The sequence below is a fragment of the Mirounga angustirostris genome, unplaced genomic scaffold (assembly GCF_029215605.1).
Source record: "Mirounga angustirostris isolate CCGP_5_RB_7025 unplaced genomic scaffold, mMirAng1.0.hap1 SCAF_1, whole genome shotgun sequence".
Classification (NCBI taxonomy): domain Eukaryota; kingdom Metazoa; phylum Chordata; class Mammalia; order Carnivora; family Phocidae; genus Mirounga; species Mirounga angustirostris.
Genome location: NW_026991709.1, coordinates 198283255 through 198309508, shown reverse-complemented (window position 1 = coordinate 198309508; position 26254 = coordinate 198283255). Strand labels below are relative to the sequence as shown.

At 56.7% G+C, this 26254-nt stretch overlaps 5 protein-coding genes across 25 annotated transcripts in view; 2 read left to right on the top strand and 3 right to left on the bottom strand.

Annotated features, from left to right (window-relative positions):
* The first annotated feature begins 107 nt into the window (after nt 1–107).
* Nucleotides 108–7894, top strand: WDR6 (WD repeat domain 6). Its single transcript, XM_054504758.2, has 7 exons — nt 108–369; nt 3571–6047; nt 6156–6239; nt 6327–6443; nt 6542–6660; nt 6760–7364; nt 7497–7894. Exons 1-6 carry the CDS (start codon nt 265–267, stop codon nt 7218–7220), a joined length of 3363 nt encoding a protein of 1120 aa, XP_054360733.1. The 5' UTR covers nt 108–264; the 3' UTR covers nt 7221–7364; nt 7497–7894.
* Nucleotides 7428–12812, bottom strand: DALRD3 (DALR anticodon binding domain containing 3). Of its 10 annotated transcripts, XM_045862455.3 has the most exons (12): nt 10288–10595; nt 9919–10214; nt 9541–9797; nt 9380–9459; nt 9167–9295; nt 8721–8791; nt 8550–8611; nt 8379–8461; nt 8113–8295; nt 7917–8030; nt 7746–7814; nt 7428–7661 (listed from the first exon to the last, which is right to left on the bottom strand). In XM_045862455.3, the coding sequence occupies exons 1-12, from the start codon at nt 10450–10452 to the stop codon at nt 7542–7544; spliced, it is 1629 nt and encodes a 542-aa protein (XP_045718411.1). In that variant the 5' UTR covers nt 10453–10595; the 3' UTR covers nt 7428–7541. The 10 variants fall into 10 exon arrangements, 9 of the variants coding, with proteins under 9 accessions (XP_045718411.1, XP_064452400.1, XP_064452418.1 ...); XM_064596330.1 differs by adding an exon at nt 12156–12812 and having other exon boundaries at nt 7428–7814; nt 9380–9739; nt 10288–10871; XM_064596348.1 differs by lacking the exon at nt 10288–10595 and adding exons at nt 10766–10871; nt 12156–12812 and having other exon boundaries at nt 7428–7814; nt 9380–9739.
* Nucleotides 12813–12949: 137 nt separating this feature from the next.
* NDUFAF3 (NADH:ubiquinone oxidoreductase complex assembly factor 3) lies at nt 12950–14580 on the top strand. 2 transcript variants are annotated; one of them, XM_045862459.3, is made up of 5 exons: nt 12950–13514; nt 13618–13747; nt 13967–14033; nt 14150–14250; nt 14330–14580. In XM_045862459.3, exons 1-5 carry the CDS (start codon nt 13438–13440, stop codon nt 14534–14536), a joined length of 582 nt encoding a protein of 193 aa, XP_045718415.1. In that variant the 5' UTR covers nt 12950–13437; the 3' UTR covers nt 14537–14580. The 2 variants fall into 2 exon arrangements, with proteins under 2 accessions (XP_045718415.1, XP_045718414.1); XM_045862458.3 differs by having other exon boundaries at nt 13618–13810.
* A 569-nt stretch (nt 14581–15149) lies between these two features.
* IMPDH2 (inosine monophosphate dehydrogenase 2) lies at nt 15150–20967 on the bottom strand. Of its 2 annotated transcripts, XM_045862450.3 has the most exons (15): nt 19882–20967; nt 19387–19435; nt 19064–19165; nt 18876–18950; nt 18343–18549; nt 17736–17823; nt 17463–17662; nt 17293–17383; nt 17097–17192; nt 16760–16831; nt 15960–16103; nt 15729–15873; nt 15487–15630; nt 15323–15406; nt 15150–15228 (listed from the first exon to the last, which is right to left on the bottom strand). In XM_045862450.3, the coding sequence occupies exons 1-15, from the start codon at nt 20337–20339 to the stop codon at nt 15207–15209; spliced, it is 1977 nt and encodes a 658-aa protein (XP_045718406.2). In that variant the 5' UTR covers nt 20340–20967; the 3' UTR covers nt 15150–15206. The 2 variants fall into 2 exon arrangements, with proteins under 2 accessions (XP_045718406.2, XP_045718407.2); XM_045862451.3 differs by lacking the exon at nt 16760–16831.
* The window catches only part of QRICH1 (glutamine rich 1), a 52291-nt gene continuing 46529 nt past the window's right edge, over nt 20493–26254 (bottom strand). For 9 of the 10 annotated variants that reach the window (XM_064596270.1, XM_045862441.3, XM_045862440.3 and 6 more), the window contains 4 exons: nt 23798–23906; nt 23288–23439; nt 22678–22768; nt 20493–21271 (listed from right to left, as the gene is read on the bottom strand). In XM_064596270.1, the coding sequence (XP_064452340.1) occupies nt 21079–21271; nt 22678–22768; nt 23288–23439; nt 23798–23906 (545 nt within the window). In that variant the 3' untranslated portion in view covers nt 20493–21078. The other variant, XM_064596293.1, reaches the window with a different exon arrangement.

Here is a 26254-nt window from a genome sequence, read left to right as displayed (position 1 = left end):
GAGGTAGATCGGGCCGGTAGGAGCCCGCCGCAGCGCTCGGCGAGCGTCACGTCAGAGGGAGGGGCGGGGACGGTCTCGCCAATGACGAGCTGGACTTCGTGGGGCGAAGGGTCGTGATTGGACATTGGCAGCGGGCTACCCTGGGCTCCTCTACCTGTTGCTAAGGCCGCCGCAGACCGGCTCTGCTGCGCGCGAGGAAGGCTCGTCTCGCGAGAGCTCAGCTCCCTTCTTGGCCAAGGCAGCCGCAGCGGCTCGAGGACCGACATGGACGCTCACGAGGACTACGTTTGGCCGCGGGCAACCTCGGAGCTCATACTCCTCCCGGTCACGGGTCTGGAGTGCGTGGGGGATCGGCTGTTGGCGGGTGAGGTTTGGTCCGAGGCACGCGCTAGCGAAGAAACCGGGCGCTTGCATGGGGCGGGACCATGAGAACAAAGGGATGCCCCCAAAGAGGAGGACAGGCGGCGGGATGAAGCCCGATCGAGGTGGGCGGGAGCCAGGAGATGGCGGGCTGGAGGCCCGGCCGGAGGAGCCCCAGAGACAAAAAAACGATGTGGCTATCGAGTTCCTTTACAATCTGCAGCTGACATGGAAAGGGCGGTGGGGCCGCGGGAAAATGCGGGGAAACGCAGTGGCTTGGAATGCGGGGCAAGGAGGGAGAGCGGTGTGTGGCCCCTGCCGGGAGCCGGGGCGGGGCGGGAGTTGGGGGGGAACCCCCTCAACGTGGGCGGGTCCGGGGGGCGGTCTGTGGTGTGGCCTCTCGGGGGAGGGGCCTGGTAGGCGGGGCTGTGGGCTCCCAGGGGTGGGTGAGGCTTCTCCATGGTAGGTGGGGACGACGAGGATGGGGTGGCGGGAAACCAGGGATGAGACCTTTCTGAGCAGGCCAGTGCTTGGGGAGGCAGACGCGGAGGCCCCTTCTGAGGTGGTTGCATCCAGGAAATCCAGTGTTGATATCCCTTCGGGGAAGGTCAGGTCGAGAAGCATAGGCCATCAAAAGCCTGGGACCTGAAGCAGCAGAGCCCTGGAGAGCATCGAGGCTCAACTGGAAGCCATTAGTGACTGATGGTGGTGCTGCTGTTTTTTAAGGGCCCTGAGGCAGGGCACTGGAGTTCAAGCCTTGAGTGAGCTGCTTCCTATCCTAGGGGGTGGTTTTGTGTGTGTGGAGGGGTGGCCCAGTTGTGATCTGGTGTGGGGGCTCTGGGAGCCCAAGGTTCCTACCACGGGTTAGACTCCTAAGGCTCCTGCAGGAGGGGATAAGTAGGCAGAAACCCAAAGAATCACAAGAATGGGCTAGGAGAAGAGAAGCAGTGAGTTCCTGGCAGAGGGTAAGTATGCCAAAGGTCTTGAGACAGAATTTGTTACTTTGGGGGAAGGAGAGAGTTCCTGTGAGGCTGAGTGAGGGGGGGGTGCGGTCTGGGAGAAGAGGCTGGAGAAATGAGCTGAGGCCAGACCATTTTATGCCTAGATCTGACTTTATGGTCAGAAAGAGGCCTCATGAAGGGTTTTAAACAGGGAAATGACTTGGGAAATGCAGGTTAGAAAGCTCTTCAAGTGAATTCCCCTGCTCCTGTGACTTCCAAAGTGACTTTTATATTGCTACAATTCTCAAATTCCACCCATTTGCACCTACAGTTTCAATTTCCAGCCTTGTTTGCTTGTGAGTTCCAAGTGCACAGGTTTCTTCAAATGGAAATCCTCCTGCTGGGTGCTCCAGCTGCGCAGGGAGAACAACAGCCACTCAGGTGCTCAAGCCCAAGCATCTTCCTCAGTCCCCAAGCCCCTCTCGTTGATTTTGACTTCATACTTGTGGCATCTGTCTGTTTCTTTACCTGTTGCCATCAGTCGAGGCCATGCAACTTTGGCTCCCAGACCCCCTCAGCAGCATTCTCTCAGCCCATCCTTTGAGCCCTTTGTTTCCTATTCCAACCACACAACCTAGAGTTCTTGCTCACCTCAGGGCCATTAAACTTGATCTTCCATCTGCCAAGAAAGGGTCACCCATCTCCCCCATGCCTACTCTTCCTCTGGTTATCACTGCTTGTTGATTCCTCAGCCTAAATGTTACGTTCTCAAGGTGGCCTCCCCTGACACTCACCAAGTTGCTTGGATGACACCAGGATTTCTCAGTTTTGGCACTATGAACGTTTTGGCCCAGATCATTTTTTGTGTGAGCGGCTGTCTGTGATTTGCAGGACATTTAGCAGCATCCCTGGCTTCTATTCCAGTTAGCATAACTCCCAGGTGTGACAACTAGAAATGTCTCCAGATACTGCCAAATGTCTTCTAGAGGGAAAATCACTGGAGTAGATTTCCCTCTTTTATATTAAAGCAATCCCTACAGTTCTTCCTGGAACTTAACAAAGTTATGACAATGTAGGTTACTTGGGTGATACTGTTTAGTGTCTGCCTGATGGCCAGGAGCCTGGGTCTGTGCTTGTCTTACTCACTACAGCGTGTAGTTCCTTGTCTGGTTTATAATCGATGCTCAGTGCATGTCTATTGAGCTTGAAACTGCAGTCTAAAAATAGCATGAGGGACTGTTAGTGTCATCTCAGGTTAGCAGGTGATAGATACCCTGGACCAAAGTCACTGTGGTGGGAAGGATTTGAAAAATTTCTAGAAAGTGAGCACATGGAACTTGGCGACTGAGAACATGAGAAGATGCGGGAAGTTTAGCGGAATAAGCGGTGAGCTTCCTGGTTTGGGGCTGGGGCTGGGTAGACCGTTACCCAGCTGGTAACGGTCAGTGGAGCCATCAGTGGAGTGAGGAGCATTGAGAGAACTTGAAGGTGAGCTAGTAGAATGAGAGGGGCCCGCAGGGCAGCCAGAAGGTAGCTGAGGGTCATGGGAGCCTTGGCTGCCAAAGTGGGGGCCGCCTGTCCTGGTTTTTCCCATCAGTGTTGAACACGGTTACATCTGAGCTGCAAGGAAAAAGCTCTTGGAAATTCAGAGGGGTTCTGCTGTGGTCCCAAGGTGGGAGGATCACCTTTGGGGACAGCCTCTTCTCTGGGGGAGGGAGAGTGGGAAGACTGTGTGTAGATGCAGATGCAGCTGGGGCTTTGGGACAAGGGCTTCGAGGGTTCCTATTGGAACCGTCAGGTGTGGTGAGGAAGAGGCAGCATTTGAGGAAGCCAGGTTGAACTGAGTGTTGGGCAACTGGCAGGCGTCCGAAAGTCAGCACTGAAAAGTCCAGCTGACACTGAGGCCAAGGATTTTCCAGGGTTCGAGCCAGCAGGATTGTGTGTTCTAGTGCATTCGCAGGCTATACTCCGTGCCCGATTTTTCCCTGCCCCCGTCTCTTCATGGCTTGGCAGAGTTGAGTGAGCATTCTTCTTCTTCTTTTTTTTTTAAAGATTTTATTTTATTTTATTCATTTGAGAGAGAGAGAGAAAGCACAAGCAGAGGGAGGAGGGGCAGAGAGAGGGAGAGGAACAAGCACGCTCCCTACTGAGCAGGGAGCCCGACGTGGGATCATGACCTGAGCCGAAGGCAGACGCTTTACCGACTGAGCCACCCAGGCGCCCCGTTGAGTGAGGTTCTGATGTGGCTCTCTGCTTCTGTCTAGGTGAGGGGCCAGATGTCCTGGTGTACAGCCTCGATTTTGGTGGCCATCTGCGGATGATGAAGCGCGTGCAGAACCTGCTTGGCCACTATCTTATCCACGGATTCCGGGTGCGACCAGAACCAAATGGAGACCTTGACTCGGAGGCTATGGTGGCTGTGTTTGGGAGCAAGGGACTCCGAATTGTGAAAGTTAGCTGGGGGCAGGGCCGCTTCCGGGAGCTCTGGCGCTCTGGCCTGTGGAACATGACTGACTGGATCTGGGATGCACGTTGGCTTGAGGGCAACGTGGCCTTGGCCCTGGGCCATAACTCGGTAGTGCTGTACGACCCTGTGGTAGGGTGCATGCTGCAGGAGGTGCCCTGCACAGACAGGTGCACCCTCTCCTCAGCCTGTCTGATCGGAGATACCTGGAAGGAGCTGACCATAGTGGCAGGTGCAGTTTCCAATCAGCTCCTTGTCTGGTACCCCGCAGCCGCTTTAATAGACAATAAGCCGGTGGCCCCTGACCGACGTGTCAATGGGCATGTGGGAGTCATCTTCAGCATGTCGTACCTGGAAAGCAAGGGCTTGTTGGCCACAGCTTCAGAAGACCGAAGTGTCCGCATCTGGAAGGTGGGTGACCTGCGGGTGCCTGGGGGTCGGGTGCAGAATATTGGGCACTGCTTTGGGCACAGCGCCCGTGTGTGGCAGGTCAAGCTCCTGGAGAATTACCTTATCAGTGCAGGAGAGGACTGTGTCTGCTTGGTATGGAGCCATGAAGGTGAGATCCTTCAGGCCTTTCGGGGCCACCAGGGCCGTGGGATCCGGGCTATAGCTGCCCATGAGAGGCAGGCCTGGGTGGTCACCGGGGGTGATGACTCGGGCATCCGGCTGTGGCACCTGGTAGGGCGTGGGTGCCCGGGTTCAGGGGTCTCAGCTCTCTGCTTCAAGTCCCGCAGCAGGCCAGGTACCCTCAAGGCTGTGACGCTGGCTGGCTCCTGGCGACTACTGGCAGTGACTGATACAGGGGCCCTGTATCTCTACGACCTTGAGGTCAAGTGCTGGGAGCAGCTGCTGGAGGACAAGCGCTTCCAGTCCTACTGCCTCCTGGAGGCAGCCCCTGGTCCTGAGGGTTTCGGACTTTGTGCCATGGCCAATGGGGAGGGTTGGGTCAAGGTTGTCCCCATCAACACTCCAACTGCAGCCGTGGACTTGACCCTGTTCCGTGGGAAAGTGCATAGCCTGAGCTGGGCCCTGCGTGGCTACGAGGAGCTCCTGTTGCTGGCATCGGGCCCTGGCGGTGTGGTGGCTTGCCTGGAAATCTCAGCTGCGCCCTCTGGTAAGGCCATCTTTGCAAAGGAACGTTGCCGCTACCTGCTGCCGCCCAGCAAGCAGAGATGGCACACGTGCAGTGCCTTCTTACCCCCTGGTGACTTCCTGGTGTGTGGGGACCGCCGGGGCTCTGTGTTGCTGTTTCCCTCCAGACCAGCTCTGCTCAAGGACCTTGGGGTTGGGGGCAAGGCCGGGGCTATCGCTGGAGCTCTTGGAGCAGGTAGTAGTAGTGAGGGGGCTGAGACTGCTTCTACCGAGTGGGGCCCTGTGTCCGCCCTCCCCTCTCTGCATGGGAAGCAGGGTGTGACGTCCGTCACCTGCCACGGTGGCTACGTGTATACCACGGGGCGCGATGGCGCCTACTATCAGCTCTTTGTGCGAGGCGGCCAACTGCAGCCGGTCCTCAGGCAGAAGTCCTGTCGAGGCATGAACTGGGTGGCTGGGCTCCGCATGGTGGCTGACGGGAGTATGGTCATCCTGGGTTTCCATGCCAACGAGTTTGTGGTGTGGAGTCCCCGGTCACATGAAAAGCTGCACATCGTCAACTGCGGTGGAGGGCACCGCTCCTGGGCCTTCTCCGATACCGAGGCGGCTATGGCCTTCGCCTACCTCAAGGACGGGGACGTCATGCTCTACCGGGCTCTGGGTGGCTGCACCCGGCCACATGTGATTCTCCGCGAGAGCCTGCATGGCCGTGAGATCACTTGTGTGAAGCGTGTGGGCACCATCACTCTGGGGCCTGAATTTGAGGTGCCCAGCTTCATGCAGCCCGACCACGTGGAGCCCGGCAGCGAGGGGCCGGGCCTGACCGACATCGTGATCACGTGCAGTGAGGACACTACCGTCTGTGTCCTGGCGCTCCCCACCGTCACCGGTTCGGCCCACGCACTTACAGCGGTGTGTAATCATATCTCCTCCGTGCGCGCCCTGGCCGTGTGGGGCATCGGTACCCCAGGTGGCCCTCAGGATCCTCGGCCAGGCCTGACCGCTCATGTGGTGTCTGCGGGGGGCCGGGCCGAGATGCACTGCTTCAGCATCATGGTCACCCCGGACCCCAGCACCCCAAGCCGCCTCGCTTGCCATGTCATGCACCTTTCGTCCCACCGGCTAGATGAGTACTGGGACCGGCAGCGCAATCGGCACCGGATGGTCAAGGTGGACCCAGAGACCAGGTGACGTGCGCACCGCGAGGCGGGAGCGTGGGCTGGCGTCCCGCAGGGCTGGCCCCTTGCCGCTGCTCCTAGGCTGCCCCTGACTGCTGGCCGGTGTCGTGTCTGCAGGTACATGTCCCTGGCTGTGTGTGAGCTCGACCGGCCTGGCCTCGGCCCCCTAGTGGCTGCAGCCTGCAGTGACGGAGCAGTGCGGTGAGAGCGGAGTGCCTTGGGCCCCAGCACCAGGGCTGGAAGTTTGTCCAGAATGGGTTCTGAGCTGGCCCCCCCCGCCCCCCCCAGGCTCTTCCTTTTGCAGGACTCGGGGCGGCGGCTGCAGCTCCTGGCTGAAACCTTCCACCACAAGCGGTGTGTCCTCAAGGTCCATTCCTTTACCCATGAGGCACCCAACCAGCGGCGGTGAGAGGGGCCGCCCGGGGGCCCCGCGTGGGCCGGGTGGGGGCTCCTGTTGCTTCCCATCTCCCTCACTGACCCAGCTGCCCTCTCCCGGCCCCCAGGAGGCTGTTCTTGTGCAGCGCGGCCACCGACGGCAGCTTGGCCTTCTGGGATCTCACTACTGTGCTGGACCACGGCTCCGCTGCCCTGGAGCCTCCAGCAGACGCTGGGCTTCCCTACCGTGAGTAGCTAGCAGACAGCCTGGGCCGTCCCTCCCCGCCTCGCACTTCGCCTTCACCCGGTGGCGGGCTGGGCCCTGACGACCATCTTCTCCCTCCAGGGCTGGGCGCCCCCTGCCTGACCCTCCAGGCTCACAGCTGTGGTGTCAACAGCCTGCATACCTTGCCCACACGTGAGGGCCATCTCGTGGCCAGTGGCAGTGAGGATGGCTCCCTCCATGTCTTTGTGCTGGCCGTGGAGGCACCGGAGCTGGAAGAGGCCATGGGGGGTGCTGAACTGGTGCCCCAGTTGCGTGTGCTAGAGGAGTACTCCGTCCCCTGTGCGCATGCTGCCCATGTGACAGGTCTCAAGATCCTAAGCCCAAGCCTCATGGTCTCAGCCTCCATCGACCAACGGCTGACCTTCTGGCGTCTGGGGCATGGGGAGCCCACCTTCATGAACAGTACCGTGTACCATGTCCCAGACGTGGCTGACATGGACTGCTGGCCTGTAAGCCCTGAGTTTGGCCACCGCTGTGCTCTTGGGGGCCAGGGGCTTGAGGTTTACAACTGGTATGATTAAGGTGTCCCGCGGTGGCCGGCGTGCTGGGCATGGGACCTGCTCGCAGACAGGGTGGAACAGAAGCGGCCGTCTGTGCCCATGCCCAGTGTGCCTTGAGGAGGCGGCGGCAGCCGCGGGCTCCTGACTTCGGAGCAGGAACAGAAGGTGAGGCGGGTGCTGTTTGGGCAGACCCAGCCTACGCCCCAGTACCCACCAACAGGACCCGGCTTTGTACGGAACAGAAGCAATTTATTTTGGCTCCAGGTCTCTAACAGCGTCTTTGTATCTTTTTTCCAGGTCATGACTTTGTAAACATTCCTAGCTGTCGGGGTCTCTGTGGCCTTAGATGTGGTTCAGTGGAGGAAGACCCAGCATGGCTAGGCCAGCGTGGAGCACTTCACGCACGGCCCGCAGAAGCTGGAGACGGGCAAACATTTGACCAAACAAGTGTGGTCGAGGCTCCTGGAGGAGAGAAGGGGCCTGCTGGTCTCTTCCTTTGCTTCCCTTGCACCCCTGCAAGCACCCTCCCCTTTGCTGTGTACTTACTCCTAGGATGTGTATGCGGTTATAGTATGAGCTGAAATCCATGCTGAGCTGAACCAGGAACTTGCACATCTAGAGACAGAGACTGAGTCACTGGCTGGTCTCCTTGATCTCGTGCCCAGCCCAGAATAAATCATCAAGTGCGCAGTGTCTGTCCGGCCCTCTCTGCCTCACCGTCTCGGTGCGCGCCGTCGTGTGGAGCCCCGGGGCCGCGCACGCCAAGGCTGCGGTCTGGCTCAGCACGTCTGGGAAGGGGAGCACGCCGTTGAAGAGCAGCAGCCACTCACCCTGCGGGGGCGGGGGGAGGTGAAGGGCGCTGGGAGGGGCGGTCCCAACCTCCTGCAGGTGCCCAGCTCCCCAGGACACTCACCTCATCCTGTAGCAGTGAAAAATTGAGACTGCTCACAGGTGGAAAAGTGGGGTACCGACCTTGTTCCGTGCTGTGCTTGTACCCCTCAAATAGTGTGGCAAGACGGGCACAGTTGTACATGACGAAGGTGCCACTCTTGGTGCCCTTTGTGGAAATGCTGCCGCCGGCCAGGGCCAGGAGGAGCTGGGGGGTCGGGGGGGGGCACAGTTGCAGCCACGACCCAGCCTGTTCCCCAAGCCCTGAACCTGTCGGGCTCCTGGGCTCACCTGACTCTGTGGGGCTGTGCTGAGCATCTCGAACTTTATGGTCGCCACAGAGAGAACGCGGACGACCTCCATCCAGGCCGGGTCTGCAGGGGTTGAGCGGGTCAGTGCGGGCGTGCAGGGAAGCGGGTGACCGCCCCTCCCGCGGAGCGCAGCCCGGCCCCCCAGGCGCACCTCGGGCCAGCTCCCTGCCGCGCTTCTGGGCCGACGCCTTGCACACCTGGGCGTGCCGGAGACTGAGTGTGGAGAAGAGTGAGCCGGGGGGCCTGCGGGGGGGGGGGTGAGACCCCCCCCCCCCCCCCTCAACTACCCTGATTCGGTGGCCTCCCTTCCAGCCTCACTCACTCGTAGTACTCGGGGGCAGTCAGGGCGCCGGGGGCACCAGCTGCTTTCACTGGGCCACAGACCAGGTGCTTCTGTCCGGGAGAGAGCAGGCGCTTAGCCCAGCTGGCGATACACCTCCAGCAATAAACCCCTGGAGGGACCTAAACCTGGTGCCTGGACTCCAGCCTTTTGCCACCAGGCTTTGAGCCTCCGTCTCAAGCCCACCCCTCAGCGCACAGTCCAGCTTCCCCAAGCTATTACTCTTCAGTGTTTTCTGGGATGGGCCTCCAGAGCCCACCCTCTCCTGGGACGCTGCACCTGCTGCAAGCGCCCGCTCACCGAGCCTAACCTTTCCCTCAAGCCCGAGGATCACCTATGGACTCATCAGCTAACGTGCCCCTTGATGGCTTTTCAAGGGCCCTCCGGTTGGTGGGGGAGGAGGGGGCGCTCCACCATCACCAACCTACCTGTGTGAGCGGAGCCTGCTCGTCCAGCTTCCACCAAAGCAAGTCCAACTTCTGTTGCTGGAACTCCTCCTCACAGCTCACCACGTGTACGACCATGCAGCTGCCCGCATCAGCATCCGGGGCCGCTGCCTACAGGGTAGGAGAACGGTCACTGGGCGGACACAGGACCCCCGGCTTGCCAGAGGCCCACGGGGTGGGGGGTCAGTCACTAACCAGGCCTGGAGGGCCGTCCCCAGGCCCGTGGCGGACAGCCTCCTGCAGCTCGGCCAGCGCGCAGAGCAGATCCTCAGTCACTGCGGAGAGCACAGTTGAGGCCAGCCAGGAGCGCAGGGTCCCCCACCTTCTGTCCGGCCCTGCGAGGCTCCAGCTCCTACCCAGACACTTGTCCAGGTTGGGGTCGTAGCCACCTGCGCGTCCCCGTTCTTGCATCACCTCCTTCAGGCACACTGTGCCCAGGACGCCAGGGGGCAGGGCTTCCCCGTCCCGGGCAGGGCTAAGCTCTGCAAGCGCGAGGCTCCTCAGGGCTTCGGTGGCGGCTCTCTCGGAGGCAGCGGGCCAGTCCACGTGCAGTTGCTGCAGGAAGGTCGGCATGTGCGGGTCCCGTACGGCGGGCACCAGCCGCACACTCGCCCTGGGAAGCGAGGGCGGCCGTCTCAGCCCGAGCACCCGCCGCAGCTCCCCCTCCTGCCCACCCGCAGCGGCTCTAGGCCCAGCTCGCCACCCCGGCCTTTCTGGCCCCGCGGCGCGCTCACCCATGCGCGCGCAGAGCTCGCGCCAAATGATCGGCCACGAGCACGGCGCGCAGCTGGCTCAAGCGGAGCGCGCCTGGAGCGCCGCGCAGCGCCGGGCAGTGCAGGAGGACGCGCGGGCCGGGCGCGGCGGGCGCGGCGGGCGCGACATAGGCGGCCACGGCGCCGAGCACGCGCTCGAAGACGGCGGGCCGCTGCAGCTGGAGTGCCAGACCCGCGGGCGTCGGCGCGCAGCGCAGCACCGGGGCCACGCCGGGGCCTTGCAGGCCGGCGACCGCACGGACCACACGCTCGGGCACCTGCGGGAGGAAGGGCGGTGAGCGGGCTGTGGCGCTGCCCCTGGCCGCACATCCCCGCCCGGCTGGCGCCCACCTGTCCGTCCCCGAAGCGCGCTTGCAGCGCGGGCCGCGGCGCCAGGAAGTCTCGGGCGCGCAGGTGGCGGGCGCGCGTCTCCTTGAACCACACGGGGTCGCCAGGCCCCAGGGCCGTGTTGAGGGCCCCTAGCGTCTCCCCGACCCCCAAGCGCCCCGTCGCCATGGCGACCGGAAGGAGCCAGCGGAACCGGAAGCAAAACGTCAGGAGGTCGAGCTTCCGGGAGGGCCGACTGGCCGGGGCGCGTATCCGGTGGCGGTCCCTGAGCGGACAGGTGCGCCAGAGGGGACCGTGGCGGCCGCTTTCGACCTTCGGTCCCAGCACTCCCTCCGCGTGGTCCGCCTGCCCTGCCCGGCCCCGGCATCGCGAGGTCCGCCTTCGGCCTAGAGTTCCGTCGTCGTCACCAGCATTAGCAACCAGGGAAAGGATCCTCGCTACCGAGTGGGGCCCAGACCCGACTGTTTCATCGAAATCTTACCTATTTGTGATAACGTTTCATTCCCCACATTTGACACTTGATCAAACGTCAAAAGTTCCAAATGAATTGTCAGCGGAATAGGGCAGCTAACCATTTTCAGGACCTCCTAAAAAAAAAAAAAATCTCATTTTTGAAAGAATCTGTGTTCTGCGGCTTCAGGTTATTTACAGCCCATTCCTCCTTTGCTATTTGGGTCTTTACTCCCGATAAATGCGTACTCTGGTAGGATTTCTTTTCTTGATTTTTGAGGAATTAGAACCATCATGATATTTTCCAGAATTACCAGTTTTTAATGCTTTTAACCTTGTGTACATTATCAGGGATACTCAGGCCTTTTGGTTTAGGCAACGAGCCATTGTAGGCAAAATAAACAATGTGACCATGAGAGGACCCAGCTAAAGGACTGCTCTCAGTTGGGAGCATCCCATTCCACTAGAGAGCTCTTTCCTCTGTCCCACAAGGACTCCGGAATGTTTTCATTTCAGTGTAACTTAAATCCCCCTTTTCTCTATTTTCTTTAATGGAGATTGAACCCGACACAGCACAGAGTGCAGGAAACCCATAATTACTGCTCTGGAGCAGTGAGAGTGCCCAGAGTTCAGAAAGGAGGGGATCCTAGGAGCAGGAAGTTTGGCAAGACCCCTTTCTGGGCCAGGGCTGCAAGGCCCTGCTGGGATCCCTGAAAGAGCACTGGGCGGACACGACATTCCCGATGGCTTCTTGGGTGCCCACTCAACGGGAGTGATCGTGTCATTCCAAAGCGCTTTCCATTCCGCAGTCGCATGACCCAGGGACAGCTGCTAACAGGCTGGAGGCTGGAGGCCAAGCCGGGGACTTCAGCTACTCGGTACACGAAGACGGTTGGGGTGGGTTTTCCCCAGGAAGTGAAAGGCTATCTATAGCCTGCGGGCTGGGGTGGCCCTGCCCTGTGGGCCTCACCGCCATTGCAGCCCTGTCCAAAGGCCCTGGGACCAACCTCCCTTGTCAGTGCTACTCCAGGTTCAAGAGATGACCATAACCCTGGCTCTCCGACGCCTACGCCCACCATCTCCAGCCTGAGGGCGCACCTGAGACAGGGGCGGAGACCAGAGAGACCCAAATAAAGTATGTCTGGGGTCAGGGGTTGGCCCACCCCATCTAGGCCAGGACGCTGCTCTGGCAGGAGAGCAGGGAACGAAATCCAAGCGCAGCTGGAATGCTCTGGAGACAACAGCTGCTTTTGGGATTCCGTTGCCCGCTGTCCAGCCGTGGGCGGGGGAGGGGGGGACTAACCCCGGGAGGGTGGTGGTCCCTTGCCCTGGGGCCAGATCAGGACCCCCCATTCCCAGTACCAGAAGACGGACCTAGAAGTGGGCGGTAAAGCCGAGTGTAGTGGGAACGAGGCGCTCACCTGGGCCCCAAAACAATAGGAAGATTGGTAAGGGCCTCCCTTAGGACCGGTCCCGATCCGGATTAGATCCGCAGGGTAGGATTACTCCTGTTGGTCCCATGAAACCAGGCCACCGGTGCGGTGACGGTGGCGGGGCGGGCTTCGGGATCGGCCAAAAGAGGAGCTCGCCCGTCGGGCCGGAGAGGAAGTAAACCCGCGCACCAGCCTCGGGGACACCCCCGCACCCGGAGCCCTTTGTCCCGTGACTCTGCCCGCGCCCGGAGCGCTGGGGGGGGGGGGGGAGGGGGAGGCAATGGCGGCGACGGGACCCCCGGGAATCCAATGCGACCGTCCCCCGCTGTGCCGAACCTCCCTCCCGCCCGACCCCATGGGTAGCAGACGCGTCAACGTTCCCTTGAGGCCACGACACCGTGGGGGCGCGGAGATGCCCGAAACCCGCGCGGGCGCCAGCGACTCTCGCGCCAGTAGGCCCTCTGATTCGGCTCAAGACGGGGGGTCGGGGAATTCTCGGGCCGCGAGCAGAGTGAGCGACGACAGGGCGATGCTCCAGCCGCTGTCTAGTTCAATATCTGGTCCCGTTCGGCCCGGTCGATCCCAACCGGACAGCTACAATCGCCCTACCACGGCGTCCCCTTCCGCTTGCTCCGGCCGCAGACTCGGAGCCATTTTAAGGAGAAACCAATCAGCCACGCCCCCTCGCGCTCCCAAGAAGCCAATCCACGCGCAGCCACGCCCTGGGAGACGCGCGGCGGCGACGCCAACGGTCGCGCGGGTGACGGTTGGGGAGGGGCGTGATTCGCGGGAGAGCGAGGGAAACCTGAGCCGGCCGCCCCGCCCTGGGAACCCGACGCCCCAAAGCCTGGGATTAGGGGCTTGGAGGCTGGCCCCACGCTCTGGCCAGGTGTGCGGGACTCGACCAGGTGCGCGGCCGCCCCGCCCCAGGCCCCGGGAGCCCTACGTAATGGCTGAGAGCCGGGGACCAGGCTGCGGCGGGGGCCCAGGCAGCGCTCTGAGGCGGGCCACGCCACCAGCTGTCTGGCTCCCCCAGGACGGTCTGCGGGGGCCCGGGGCGGGGCGGGTGGCAGGTGCAGACACCGGAGCCGCGCCGGGGGACGGGTCCTCCTGGGACAATTGGCATCGGCCTGCTCCCTCAAACTCCCGCGCTGGGGCGGCCGACCTGCGCCGTGCCCTCCGGGACGCAGGGGGCGCTGTCGGCGCGCTGCGGTGGGCTCCGCCACGACCCCGCTGACCCAGCGCCGGCCTCCCTGCTTGCCGGTCCGACATGGTCGCCGCGTTCGTGCTTCCCGGCCTGTGCCGAGCGCGGGCAGTGCTACGCTGTTCTCCTGCCGAGCTGCTGAGGTGAGCCCGGGCCCAGCGTCCCTGATTCTCCCGCCCCGCCACGGCCGGCGATCCCGGCCCGGCTCCTCCCGATCCCCTAGATCCTGAGCACACCCCTCCGCAGGGCCCCACGGCGAGGGCATCGGCTCACGCCGGCGGACGACGAGCTGTACCAGCGGACGCGCATCTCCCTGCTGCAGCGCGAGTCCCCGCAGTCCATGTATATCGACAGCTACAGCAGCCGCGGCTTCACGGTCAATGGAAATCGCGTGCTTGGGCCCTGCGCGCTGCTCCCGCACTCCGTGGTGCAGTGGAACGTGAGCAGTGAGGCAGCGGAGGGCCAGAGTCCCAGGCCTGCCCCCTGATTCTGTCCCTGGCCAACTTGGGCTTTTCCGTTGCCCCTTTGTGGCGCAGGTGAGGGCTCTGTGGGGAAAGCTGCGCGAACTTGTTTAACCTGCCTCCTCCCAACACAGGTAGGAACTCACCGGGACATCACCGAAGAAAGCTTCTCCCTCTTCTGGTTGCTGGAGCCCCAGATAGGTACTGGAGAAGGGGAGGGCTGAGGTGCTTCCAGGCCTAGAAAGCCAAAAGCCACCCCGCCCCAGCCTCCCCACAGGCCTGCCTGCCGCAGGCTAGCCCTGGCCATCTTTCCCTAGGGATCGTTGTGGTGGGCACCGGAGCCCGGACTGAACGGCTGCAGCCCCAGGTGCTGCAAGCCCTGCGGCAGCGGGGCATCGCCGTGGAAGTGCAGGACACGGTAAGCCCTGCGCCTCGGGAGCGCGGAGCAGGGCCCAGGCCTAGCCCTCGCCACGCTGATGCAGGCTTTCTCTCTGCAGCCCAATGCCTGTGCCACTTTCAACTTCCTGTGTCATGAAGGCCGAGTAACAGGAGCTGCTCTTATCCCTCCACCCGGAGGGACTGTGCTCACAGGCTGCGGAAGGAACCACCAGGAACTGAGCTCACCTGTCCAGGAAGGCGCTGGCACTTCGCGCAGTGCAGGGGTTTCCAGCGCTTTCATTAGCCCTTCCCCTTTGGCACTGTAACACTTGTCTTTCTTGCCAGCAAATTAATAATTTAATCCACCTTTCCCATTTTGTACTAGTTGTGTTGCTAGCAAGGAAGAGCTGCTGGCTCAGCGGGCTCTTGGGGGGGGGGGGTTGTGTGAAACCAGAGGATCCCCTTTTTATTTAGACTACATAGCTTCTCAGAGGCTGGAGGCAGTATAGGCACCTGTCCCAAAATGCAAATCTTTGTACTTGCTCACAATGCAGATTTGAGGGGACCCTCTGCTTTCTCAAGGTCCCTTGGAGATTCAAGTTAAGAGAATTGTGTATGTGGCTCTCAACCTGGTCCCACGTGGCCAAGCAGGAGGCCCTGTGGGGGCCAGTCCAAAGCCCCCGAGGACTATTCCATGACCTGTCCTAAGCAGCCACAATGTGAGACTGAACCCTTGTGAGCCAGAGCTGGCCTGACCTACCTTGTGAGCTGCCTCAGGAGAGACTTTTTTGAATTTAGAATTAGTGCCTCCTTCCAGATCCAAGGAATATCCAGACCTCAGGGTCTGAGGCGTTCCCTACAAATGAGAGTGTTGTGCTTGCGTGTGTCTGTGATGGCAGTCGCCACACCTGCCTGTTAACCCCAAAGATCAAGCATCACTTTTTTTTTTTCCCCAAACTTTTATTGAAAAACTGAGGGAGTATGCTGTATCCCTTTTCAGAAAAGCCTCTTCTCATACCTGTAGGCAGAACAACCAGCTTTGAGGTGGGGGCAGCAGAAAGAAGGAACCTCTGCCCCAAGGGTAGGTGGGTACCAAAGGGTTGGTCACTTACGAATGGAGGCTGTGAACACCCCCTTCCACCTGAGCTGAGGATGTTCTCTTCTCAAACTTGAGTTCTCCAGAATACATCATGGCTCTGAAGAGAGGCAAATGTCAGATGTGGGTACCTGGCCCTCAACTAGCTCCTCCACCCATGTCCCAGCTCTCCTGGCTTACCGGACTTGGGTCAAACTCTTGGCACCAATGTCCTGGCAGGAGTGCTGGATGCCAGCGATCAGGTAGGGGACAAATTTGTGGATGGACCCTTTGTCCTGCACAGCCCCAGACACCCCTTGGGCCACTTTGATTTTATCAGCTTCACTGTAGGAAAAGGCAAGACGACATAGGCAAGGTCAAAGCATGGATGAGGCTATCAGTACAAGGCTGTCAGTACAGGGTAATTGACCTTCCTGTCCCACCTGAAATATCGGTTCTGGCTGCTGAGATGCTTGTCCATGGCATCAAGAGAACCCATACCACGGTATTTCTTTAGCCGGATCCCATCAGAGAAGAAGTACTCGCCAGGGGCCTCAGTGGTAGCAGCCAGGAGGGAACCCATCATGACTGTGGACAAATGGGAGTGAGGGGAGCAGACGCTGAGTGGTCCTGGGGAAGGAATCCCACCAGACTCCCTGGGTGTTGGGCCTCACCTGTGGAGGCCCCAAGGGCCAAGGCTTTGGCGATATGGCCCACATTTTGGATTCCTCCATCAGCAATAACAGGAACACCAAAGCGCCGTGCATATTCTGACACCTTATACACCGCTGTTGCTTGTGGCCGCCCGCAGGCCAACACTATTGAGAAATGGAGGAACAGATGGGTGGGTGGAATCCGTGGGGACAGGCAAGGGGCCCTGCGGCCGTAACTCAGCACCCAGGAGCTCTCCGCTACACCTGTACCAGGACTGCAGCCCGGCTGAGAAAGAGTCATGTCTGGAAGGGCTGCTGCCCTGTCTGCCTTCAACAGTTCAAACAGCAGTGATGGCCTCCACTCAACTCTGCATGTGCGCGTGCATGTGTGCTCGGCCCAGGGCAGCCTCAGGCACATGCAGTCAGCAGCCGGGGGGGGGGGGGGGGGAACCCCACCCACCTGGTATCAAGTGGGGGTAGGTGTCACCGTGCAGTTAGTACCCAGAGGCCCACCCACCCCTTCCTCCCAGCATGGTTCGCAGCTCGGGCAAGATCAGGGGCGTGGTCACGTGGAAGGAAGAGTGTGCTTGTTGGTCCTTGAGCTGTGCCTACTGTAGGCAATGTGAAGGAGGTCCTGCCCTACAAGCCCCCCAGGAAGAGGAAGGAGCTGTGTTCTCCAGCAGCCCCTAAAACCATGGTCTGTCATTCAGTTTGCCCTGCCCACCCATCAACACCACAAACCCCGGGAGCTACAGCTACAGTCAACCAAGCAGCCGGGCAGTGGGCAGCTGGGCCGGGCCAGTGGGCCGGGCTGGACTTACTATAGCAGCCCTTGACAGTAGAAGGGCATTTGGGGCTGTGGGACTTTATGTCTGGAGGGATCTTGGGAGCCACTAAATAAAACAAACAGACCAGAGTTTAGAGAGGGTGCAGAGCAAGAGCAAGGAGGCCAGGCTAGCCAGGGGGGGTAGTGGCAGGTGAGGAATGACGAGCTCGTCTTCCAGCATGTCACCCATCCAAGGGGCCTGTTTGGCCCTGGGACTGCCCCTATTGGAGGACTCGCATAGTTCCCACAAGAGCTCTTGGCTCCAGGCCATAGGGGGCTAAGGGCCCTGCTGAAGCCAGAGTCTCTGAGGGCCCCACCGAAGCATTTCCTACCTTCCTGGGTGATGCAGATGGAGCCACTGCCCATGCCCACCCGCAGGGCATCTACACCAGCATCAATGAGGTTCTTGGCCTGAGCAGCTGTGACCACTGCAGTGAAGAGCAGGGAAAGGCTTGTGTGACGATCTGAGTGGGAGCCTAGCTCCTCTACCTCTTGCCCCACATCATTTGGTGCCCAGTCTTGCCTCACCATTGCCTCCAATAACTTGGAGGGAGGGATATTTCTCCTTGATGTACTTGATCATGTTGATCTGGAAGATGGAGTTTCCTTGGGAAGAGTCCTGGGACCGGGAGAAAGTCCCAGTGAGACTGGTATGACAGCTGTCCCTACCACCCCACCCTGCCTGTGCAAGATCTCACCAAAACCACTACGTCCACTCCAGCCTGGGCTAGCAAATCCAGCCGATACTTGTCATCTTCATGAGTGCCAATGGCTGCTCCACACAGCAGCTGCTTCTTGGCGTCTTTGGAGGCCAGTGGGTAATCCCGGTTCTTCTTCAGGTCTGTCCGGGCAATGATGGCTACCAGCTCATCATCTTCATTTACAATGGGTAACTTTCCTGGGGATAGGGAAGGTACATAAATCAGAACTCTGATCTTTGGTTCCAGAACCCTTCCACCTCTAGAACTCACCCTTCTTGCTGCGCTGCAGAATTTCATTTGCTTCCTTCAGTGTGATGCCTGCAGGGGCTACCACCAAGTCTTCCCTCTTCGTCATGATCTAGCAGTGAGGGGAGCTGTGAGAAGGGCCCAGAGACCAGACCTCCAACACACCCTGACCTAACTCGGGGGTGAGGTTCCACAGACCACCCTGATCACACACCTGCACCCAAACCACTCTCCTCAAGTGAACCCAACAGCCAGTGCAGCAATACAGTGGCACGGGTGAGAATTGCGTAGAAAGAACAATGTGGTACACAGAACATGCTGTTACATAGCGGAGAAAGAAGGGCCCTGCCAGAGCAATGACGAGAGTTGGAAGAGGAGGCTGCGGTTGGTCCTTGAGCACTGCCCCCACCTTGGGAGTGGCAACACAGCATGCATGCTGGCAAACACTTGGGCAGAAGGAGAGCATCTGGTGGGGAAGAGATGCAGGAACCCCATGAAGGGGTCAGAGACTTGGCTGGGCATTCATCTTTCCTGGACAGCAGAAGCCCCCAGAGATGCCATTCAGGCAACAGAAACCTCGTCTTAAGCCTTGGCCGCCAGAGCTTGGCTTTGCTTTGTCAGTAGCACCCACCTCTTCCAAAAACCGGTCGTGTTCCTCCTCCTTGAGAAAATCTATGTCCCTTGAAGAAATGATGCCCACCAAGCGGCTCCCCATCCGGCCCGTGTCGGTGATTGGGATACCACAGAATCCATGCCGGGCTTTGGCTTCAAACACATCCCGCACTCGATCCTTGGGGCTGAGGACCACAGGGTCTGTAATGAATCCCTGCTCATATTTCTGGAAGGGATGGTGAGAAAGAACATTTCTGAACCGTCTTTACCAGTCTGAAGCCTGGGGTCTACACCAACTCCCCCTCTGGCAGTACCATAGGACCAAATCACAATTAAAACCCAGGGATAGTAAACGTGGGTGGGCTGTAGGTACTATCCACCTGGTCCTCTTCTCTTGCCTTAGGACACAAGGTCTCATACTCTTCTCAGGAACTGAACCCCAAAGTGGGGAAAAAAGGATCCTAAATTAGGAAAACAAATTCCCCACTTCCACCCCACTCCACCTCAGTGCAATTCCCAGGAGCTCTTGACCACGATCCTTGCCCTTCTGACCTTCACTTTCCGAACTTCGTTGGCTTGGAACTCAGGTGTACAGTTGTGGTGGATGAAGCCAATTCCACCTGTAAGCTGCAGGATAAACAGAAGATTGTGAAAAAGTGACAAAGAGCAGCATGACTATGTATGTCTTTGGGGAAGAGTGTGAGGCCCCTCCTTTTGTCCTTACACCCCATGATGCTCACCGCCATTGCTATGGCCATGCCAGCCTCTGTGACTGTGTCCATGGGTGAGGAAACCAGTGGGGTCTTCAGAGTGATCTTTTTGGTCAGAGCAGAAGTCAGGTCCTGAGGAAATACGGCCCGATAATGTGGCAAATACCTCATAAAAGCCTCAGGGTGGTGCCAGGTCCCCCATAAAACAGGTGCCCTGTATGTCCTGCATGCCAATCAGACTATTCCATAGAATCCACCCCCAAGCCCAATCTGCTGTGGTAGCCGAGAGACCAGGGAAGAGAAGTACCTTACCCAACCTTGATGCTCAGGACCCAATTTCTGGCCATACTCACCACCTGGTCTGCAGTGAAGTCGATGTACCCAGGGAGAATGAGAAAGTCACTACGGGGGAGGGGAGCGAATTGGGAGTAAGGCTCAGGCTTAGGGCGGCCCGGGATTCCATCCCCATAGATCATGTCATAAGGCATCTGGGCCTTAGAGGGCACTGACCTAGCCCGTGTCACAGGCAGGGCAGACAAATCACAAGGTGGAGATGGAGACGGGACCTTTTCTGCCACCTAGCTGTCATCAGCGACCCTGGCACCCTGACAACTCCATGTGCCGAAAGAATGAAGCTCCTAGCCTGAAATCTCAAGCACTGCCAAGATGCCTCCTCCATCCCGCCGCACTTCAGATCTATCAAACGGAGCCCCAGAGATGGGTGGGGAATTCTCCGGAACCTGTCTCCCATGCCCGGGTCCAAGCGGGCTCTGTGGAAAACCCCGCCCGGCCTCCCAGTCCAGCGCGCCGCCCGTCTCCTCGCCCAGGTGAGCCCGCTAGGCCCGCACTTGTAGGTGAGGCCGTCCCCGCAGTTGAACAGCTGCTGCGCTGTGAGCCCGTCGTCTGGCACGTAGGACGTGCCCCCGCTAATCAGGTAGTCGGCCATGGCCACCGCCGGGCAAAGCCGCGTGTGTCCGAAGACGGCGCCGCAGAGGCCTCTGCCGTCTGGGCCGCGCCAATATAAACCCGCCGATATCGTCACTGCGCCCTGCGCGTCACTGACGTCAGGACGCAGTACGACCAGGCGGAGCCCGTGCGCCTCCCGGGCGGGGCTACCGAGGGAGCGCATGCGCGGAGCACGCCCTAGGCGTGCAGCCACAAAGTTGGGCGTTCCCGAGGCTGCCCCCTCCCGCAGGACCGTGACCCGTTCAACCAGCGGGCAAGGCTTTGCTTCCGATGGCCCGCTGGGCTCCTCCCAAATAAAGAGGCGATGTTCACTAGCATGTTGAAAAGACGTGCTTGTCATTCTTAATAAACAACTAGATTAAGAATACATAAGAGAAACAGAGTGGTATCTTTATATGATACACAAGTGTATGTTACAAGAATTCCATCAGGCACAGGAGCCTCAGGTTTAAGGCCTCAATGTTAGGCCAAAAAAAAAAAAAAAAAAAAAAGGCATGGTAAAGTTTTTACTTTAACATCTAAAATGTCACTTGTCATAAAGGAGGGTGTAATAGAAATTGTCTTTAATAAATCATAATTGAAGTTCCCCTCATTTTCCTTCCATTAAGATGCTAAGTTTATGTCTGAGCATGAAGAAAGAAAAGACCATGGCTCCCCTGGGGTCAGCGACGTCTGCCAGTCAGAGTGGAAGCCAGCTGGGGAGATTCCCTGGAGGGTCCGTCACTAATTCCATCTTTCTGGAGTAAGGGAAGGGGCCACATTTCTCCTAACAGTCCGAGCCCTTTCCCCAGGCCCCAGACAAAAAAGAAAAAGCCAGCCAGCAACTTTCTAGGACATCTGGCTTTCAGGAAACCCAGAGCCCCCATGGGCTGAGGAATCTGCTGCAGCAGATTTACGGTGACGCACAGGAGGCAAAGTTTCCTTTTACATTTTAAACAGAAGCAGTCTGAAAGGCTTCATAACTACACCAATTAAAAAAAAAAAAGAAAAGAAAAAAAATGGAGGCCTCTTCTTTAGTGTGAAAGTCTGTCCATTTTTTTTTTCCTGGATCATCTCCCTTGCACCATGGCTTAGGGATCTCAGTGCATGGTGCTTGCGTTGGCCACTGCAATGGCCTCCTGAATTTCTCGTATCACCAGGATCCGAGTCAGCATCTGTCCCATTTGCTCTCTGCTGATAGGCTGGACCGAGTACCAGATTGGGCTATTGGGGGCCACCACTGGCTCAGGCGTCAGATAAAACGTGTCATTCCGGCCTTTCACACTCTGGGGGCTGAAAAATATATCAGTAAAAGCTGGGTAAAACCACAACATTCTCAACCCTCCCACCCTGGAATATTCCAGACAGATGCTGTATGCAAAAGGTGGGAAGACAGCAGCTCTTCAAAGGTATGATGGCATAGCTACTGAATTCCATGCAGTCAACACACATTACCTCTAGGGCCTCCTTTGGGGCTACTGCCAATGCCAGTAATAGGCTGTCTCCCTTCCGCTTCTCCCTCACATACTGCTAGCTGTGATTCCTCTAACCACCTGCCTCGGAATGCCAGGGTTCATCTACTGGAGTCCAACCGTATCCCACTTGGAACCAACTGCACTGCCTACAAGGTCCTCTCCAAGTCTTTGTTCATGTTCTTTCCTCTACCCAATCCACTGAATTCCTAAATTTTACATAAGGGACTCTGCCTTCCCAGCTTGGCTGTGATGCTGGGACCCTTACCTGGGCTCATCCTCCACCCCCCTCAATGTTGTGCTGTACTTAGCACATGCCACTTCTAACAGTTATATTCGCCCATCCACTCAAGATTTATCAAAGGGCTACTGTGTGCCAGGCCTGCACTACGGGCTGGTGTTCAAGAAATGAGCAGGATCCAAGACTCCCTACCTTATGGAGCTTACAGATAAGAGACAGTCAACAATTAAACAATTACATAAATGACAATCAGTGGTAAGTGCTACAGAGGAAACAGCCCAAAAAAACAGGTAGGGAATCTGGAGATGCTTCTGATCAAGCTGTTCTGAGAAGAGGGATGGATAGGAGCCAACTAGCCAAATATGGGGGTGGGGAGGGGAGGCTTGCCCAACAAGGAAAATTCCTAAGCTGAGGCCTGGAGGTAGGGAGATCATGATGCTCTGGAGTGGAGAGGAGCCAGTAGCTAGAGAGCCAAGAGGTACAAGGACGTGAGATTAGCAAGGGGGAGTATACGTAAGGCCTTGTTGGCAAGATTAGGATTACTCTTTCTCTATACAATAAATGGAAACCACCGAACGTTTTAATCTAAGTAACATAAGACCTATAACATAGAAAGAGGATTGTGGCACTGCAGTAAAGATGACATGCCAAACTGCAAGGGCAAGAGAGTAAAAGCCAAGGAAAGAAATCCCCCCTAGACTGATGTTGCTAGTGACAAACGTCAAGGCCAGGAAGATGCTACATGATGGAGGCCGCCTTTCTGTACTTTCCTCCATCTCCCCCATTCCCCTCTCCAAGACAGGAGACCATATAAAATCACAATGCTAGTCATTTCACATGCTTTGGGGAAACCAGTCAGGCTGCTTCTATATTTAGCTTTTTGGAAATGTGTTTTTACTTTGTTTGGGACTAAAGAATGCCTTATACACAGGTACAGTGCACTCATGCATACATACAGTCACCCAGCCACCATAAAGCTTCCTCACCATTTAAAGAGGTAGAAATCGTAGAGCTTGATGGGACATCTCAGTGGATTCTCTGGATTTTCCGTCTGCTCTGCATACATGTCATCTGTAACTATAAAACACATCCCCACCACCAGGGACATGGCATGAGACTGCCTTAGCTCAGGACCAGATTAGGAACCTTAGGCTTGGGGGCGCCTGGGTGGCTCAGTCATTAAGCGTCTGCCTTCGTCTCATGATCCCAGGGTCCTGGGATCATGCCCCACATTGGGCTCCCTGCTCAGTGGGGAGTCTGCTTCTCCCTCTCCCACTCCCCCTGCCTGTGTTCCCTCTCTCCCTGTGTCTCTGTCAAATAAATAAATAAAATCTTAAAAAAAAAAAAAGGAACCTTAGGCCTCTAGCCATCCCAACTAGACTTACTGGGAGAGGAAAGGGTGTGAGGCATGAAGGGAAAAAGCAGCAATCGTTTCTGGGGCATCTCTGCTTCGAAAAGAGTTTCAAGTTTCTAGGTGGGGAGAAGGGAATGGAAAATTCCTATCCAGCAAATCCCAACTCAACTTCACACTCAACACTAACCCCCCAGGCACAAGGGCAGGGCAGGACAAGTTGCACCTGTTTCTGCGGCCCCTACCTTTCTGGCCAGTCTGGTGTATCCCAAGAGCCTTCAGGTATCGAATACTCGTGCTTTTATCCTTAGGATTAGAGGGGTTCTTCTTTGTCTGTCGCAAAACCTTGGAGAAGGCCAGCTTCATGTGCTGGTCCACTGTCTTCAACAGGAAGTATCTGCACCACAAGTGAAAGCAAGGCAAAGGGAGGGGTGCCAGGAGGAGACTATGACTTACCCTCTGCCATCGGTGCCTCAGAGGAGCCGCTGTGCACACTCCCAGGATGTGGGCAGGCCCATACCCAAAAACACTGTCTAGTGGAGGAACCAAATCAAGACGGATGGCAGGGGTCTGGCAAGGCTGTATGCCTCACTGGTCACCACACAAATGTAGCCAAGTGGGGCTGAAGGCTTTTAGTAGCCCAAAGGCTCTCAAATATGTGTCAAAGGAATTCCTATATCTACCTGGATAGTTTCCACCCTCTTCACTGGGCAGATGCCAGCAGTGGCTAAACATGGAGCTTCTAGAACACTTACTTGGTGTTAAAGAACATGAGGGTGGTCAGCAGGGTGGAAGGGGAGTGAGCCCCGAGCTGCTTGCACTCCCACAGCATCTCCTCAGTCACGTGGCTGGGCAGGACATAGCCTAGGAGGAATAGAGCACTGCTACAACAAGAGGATGGCAGGTGGGCCCTCAGAGGTGCAGGATGGGAGGTGGGAGGCACAAGGACCACAAAAGAGTACAAGTTTAACCAGAAAAACCTCCCTAGGGAATGGCAGAATCATCTGGAAGCTTGTTAAAACACAAATGGCTGGTTCCCAGCCCAAGTTTCCGGGGGGGAACTGATAATGTGCATTTCTAACAAGTTCCTGAGAACCACTGCCCTATATGCATGCTCTTACCTGATGTTAATTCTTCCTCTAATCCAAGGTTAAAGTGGGGCAAGAAAATACTGGAACACCCAAAACTATAAATCAAACTCTGCAAGTATGCATACTTCTCTAGAAAGAGGGTAGAGCTTTCATCATATTTTCAGGTGTCAAGGGCCCAAAGAACTGGTATGGGTGCACCTGTTTGCCCTTGCTAAACCTCTCATGTTTTCCACTTCTAGAAAGCAAACCCATTCTCATCCCCTCTCTGGATAAAGGGGAAAATGATATTCAGAACTACTACAGGATTCCCCGACAGTGCAGGTTTTACTTTAAGACCCTTGTTCTTAAATGAACTGAGAGCTGGGCAGGGGCAAAGGTCAGGGTGCAGCCAGGTCTACACCAAAGGAAGAGGATACTTGAGTTAATCACCAAGCCCCCTTCATGTGTCACTCAACAGTTAATGTACAAGTGTTTGTGTGCCAGGTACTGAGGCCATGGTGAAAGCATTCTCCTGCAGGAGTTTCAGGATCCTCCAGGCAGGCAGCAAGGATGTCACTTCCTAGAAGCGGGGAAAGAAATATTCTGCCCAACACATTCCTCTTCTCTGCTCCTGCCAAAGCTGGCCCTCTGACTCCATTAAGTGCACTCCCATCTCTCCAGGGCAGCTCTGCCTCTACTCTTCTATTTTGTGACCTACTGGCAATGAGATAAGCTTCCCTGCCCTCAAACATATCTGAAGCAGGTGAGTGGCACAGACAGCCCTCCTTGGGGAAAGCCAGTGGTAGAAGTGGTACGACACATATCTTGGCATGCGCTATTTTCTAGGGTTTACTTCACTCTGCCATTTATATGAGCTTCCCTAGCTTTAACCACTTCTTAATAAAACTTAAAGTGAAGTTTAGGGTCAAAAACCAGGACTCCTGGCATGGGAGAAGGGAGACGCAGATAGGGACGCATCATATAAAAACTAAAGTTCTCAATCTGAACTGCAAGCAACAAAATGACCTATTTTATCTTTTTTTAGTATTTCCCACTGAAAGGCTTATGAACAATGACCAACCCAGGAGCAATGAACACCCCTGTGCATCCAGACTATGATACTTAAAATACCATTTACACTAAAAGGAACCAGTCTCAAGGAGAACTGACCAATTTCACATTGAGACAGAAAATAGAAAATGTCCAATATCAGCCTAGAACATCTGGCAAATCAGAAATCAAGGAAATAGGGCCAGGGCCATGTCAAAAGAACTTAAAAGCCAATTTAAGAGGTTCCAAATGGCCAAAGATGGAACAATCTGCACAGCAAAAAAGATAACTGCTATGGACTGAACCAAATTAAGTATGTTTAAACTCATTAGTTCACAATGATTCCTTAAAAAAAAAGTGAATTGGTTATCACTGGATGAAACTGGTGAATCAACTCATTACCATAAAAACTGCTGAACATGGGGCACCTGAGTGGCTCAGTCATTAAGCGTCTGCCTTCGGCTCAGGTCATGATCCCAGGGTCCTGGGATCGAGCCCCACGTCGGGCTCCCTGCTCTGCGGGAAGCCTGCTTCTCCCTCTCCCACTCCCTCTGCTTGTGTTCCCTCTTTCACTGTGTCTCTCTCTGTCAAATAAATAAATAAAATCTTTTTAAAAAAAAACTGCTAAACAAAGAGAATAAGCCCTTATCCCGCCTCTCCTAGAAAATCTCCTAAAAATCCTATAAAATCATCTATGCTGCTAGGTATTCAAAGAGTGATCAAGGGAAAGTTTTGCTTTGTACTTCAGCTAATAATGAAAAATAACATCAGAATGCCATCAATTGCAACTCCTAATGAATTAATAATGGATCCAGATATTATGGGTATCAGATGGAAGTATATAACACAACTATGACATAACCTTGCCATAAAGAAAACACAAAAATCAAAACCTGATCAATGAAGTCTTTATATCAAACTACCAATTAACTGTAAATATAAGGGAACAGAAAACTATGTCAAACTACAATGTGGGGATGTAATCGGACTGACTATTTAAAAGGCTAGTTTCAGGGTGCTTGGGTGGTTCAGCCAGTTGAGCATCTGACTCTTGGTTTTGGCTCAGGTCATGACCTCAGGGTCGTGGGCTCA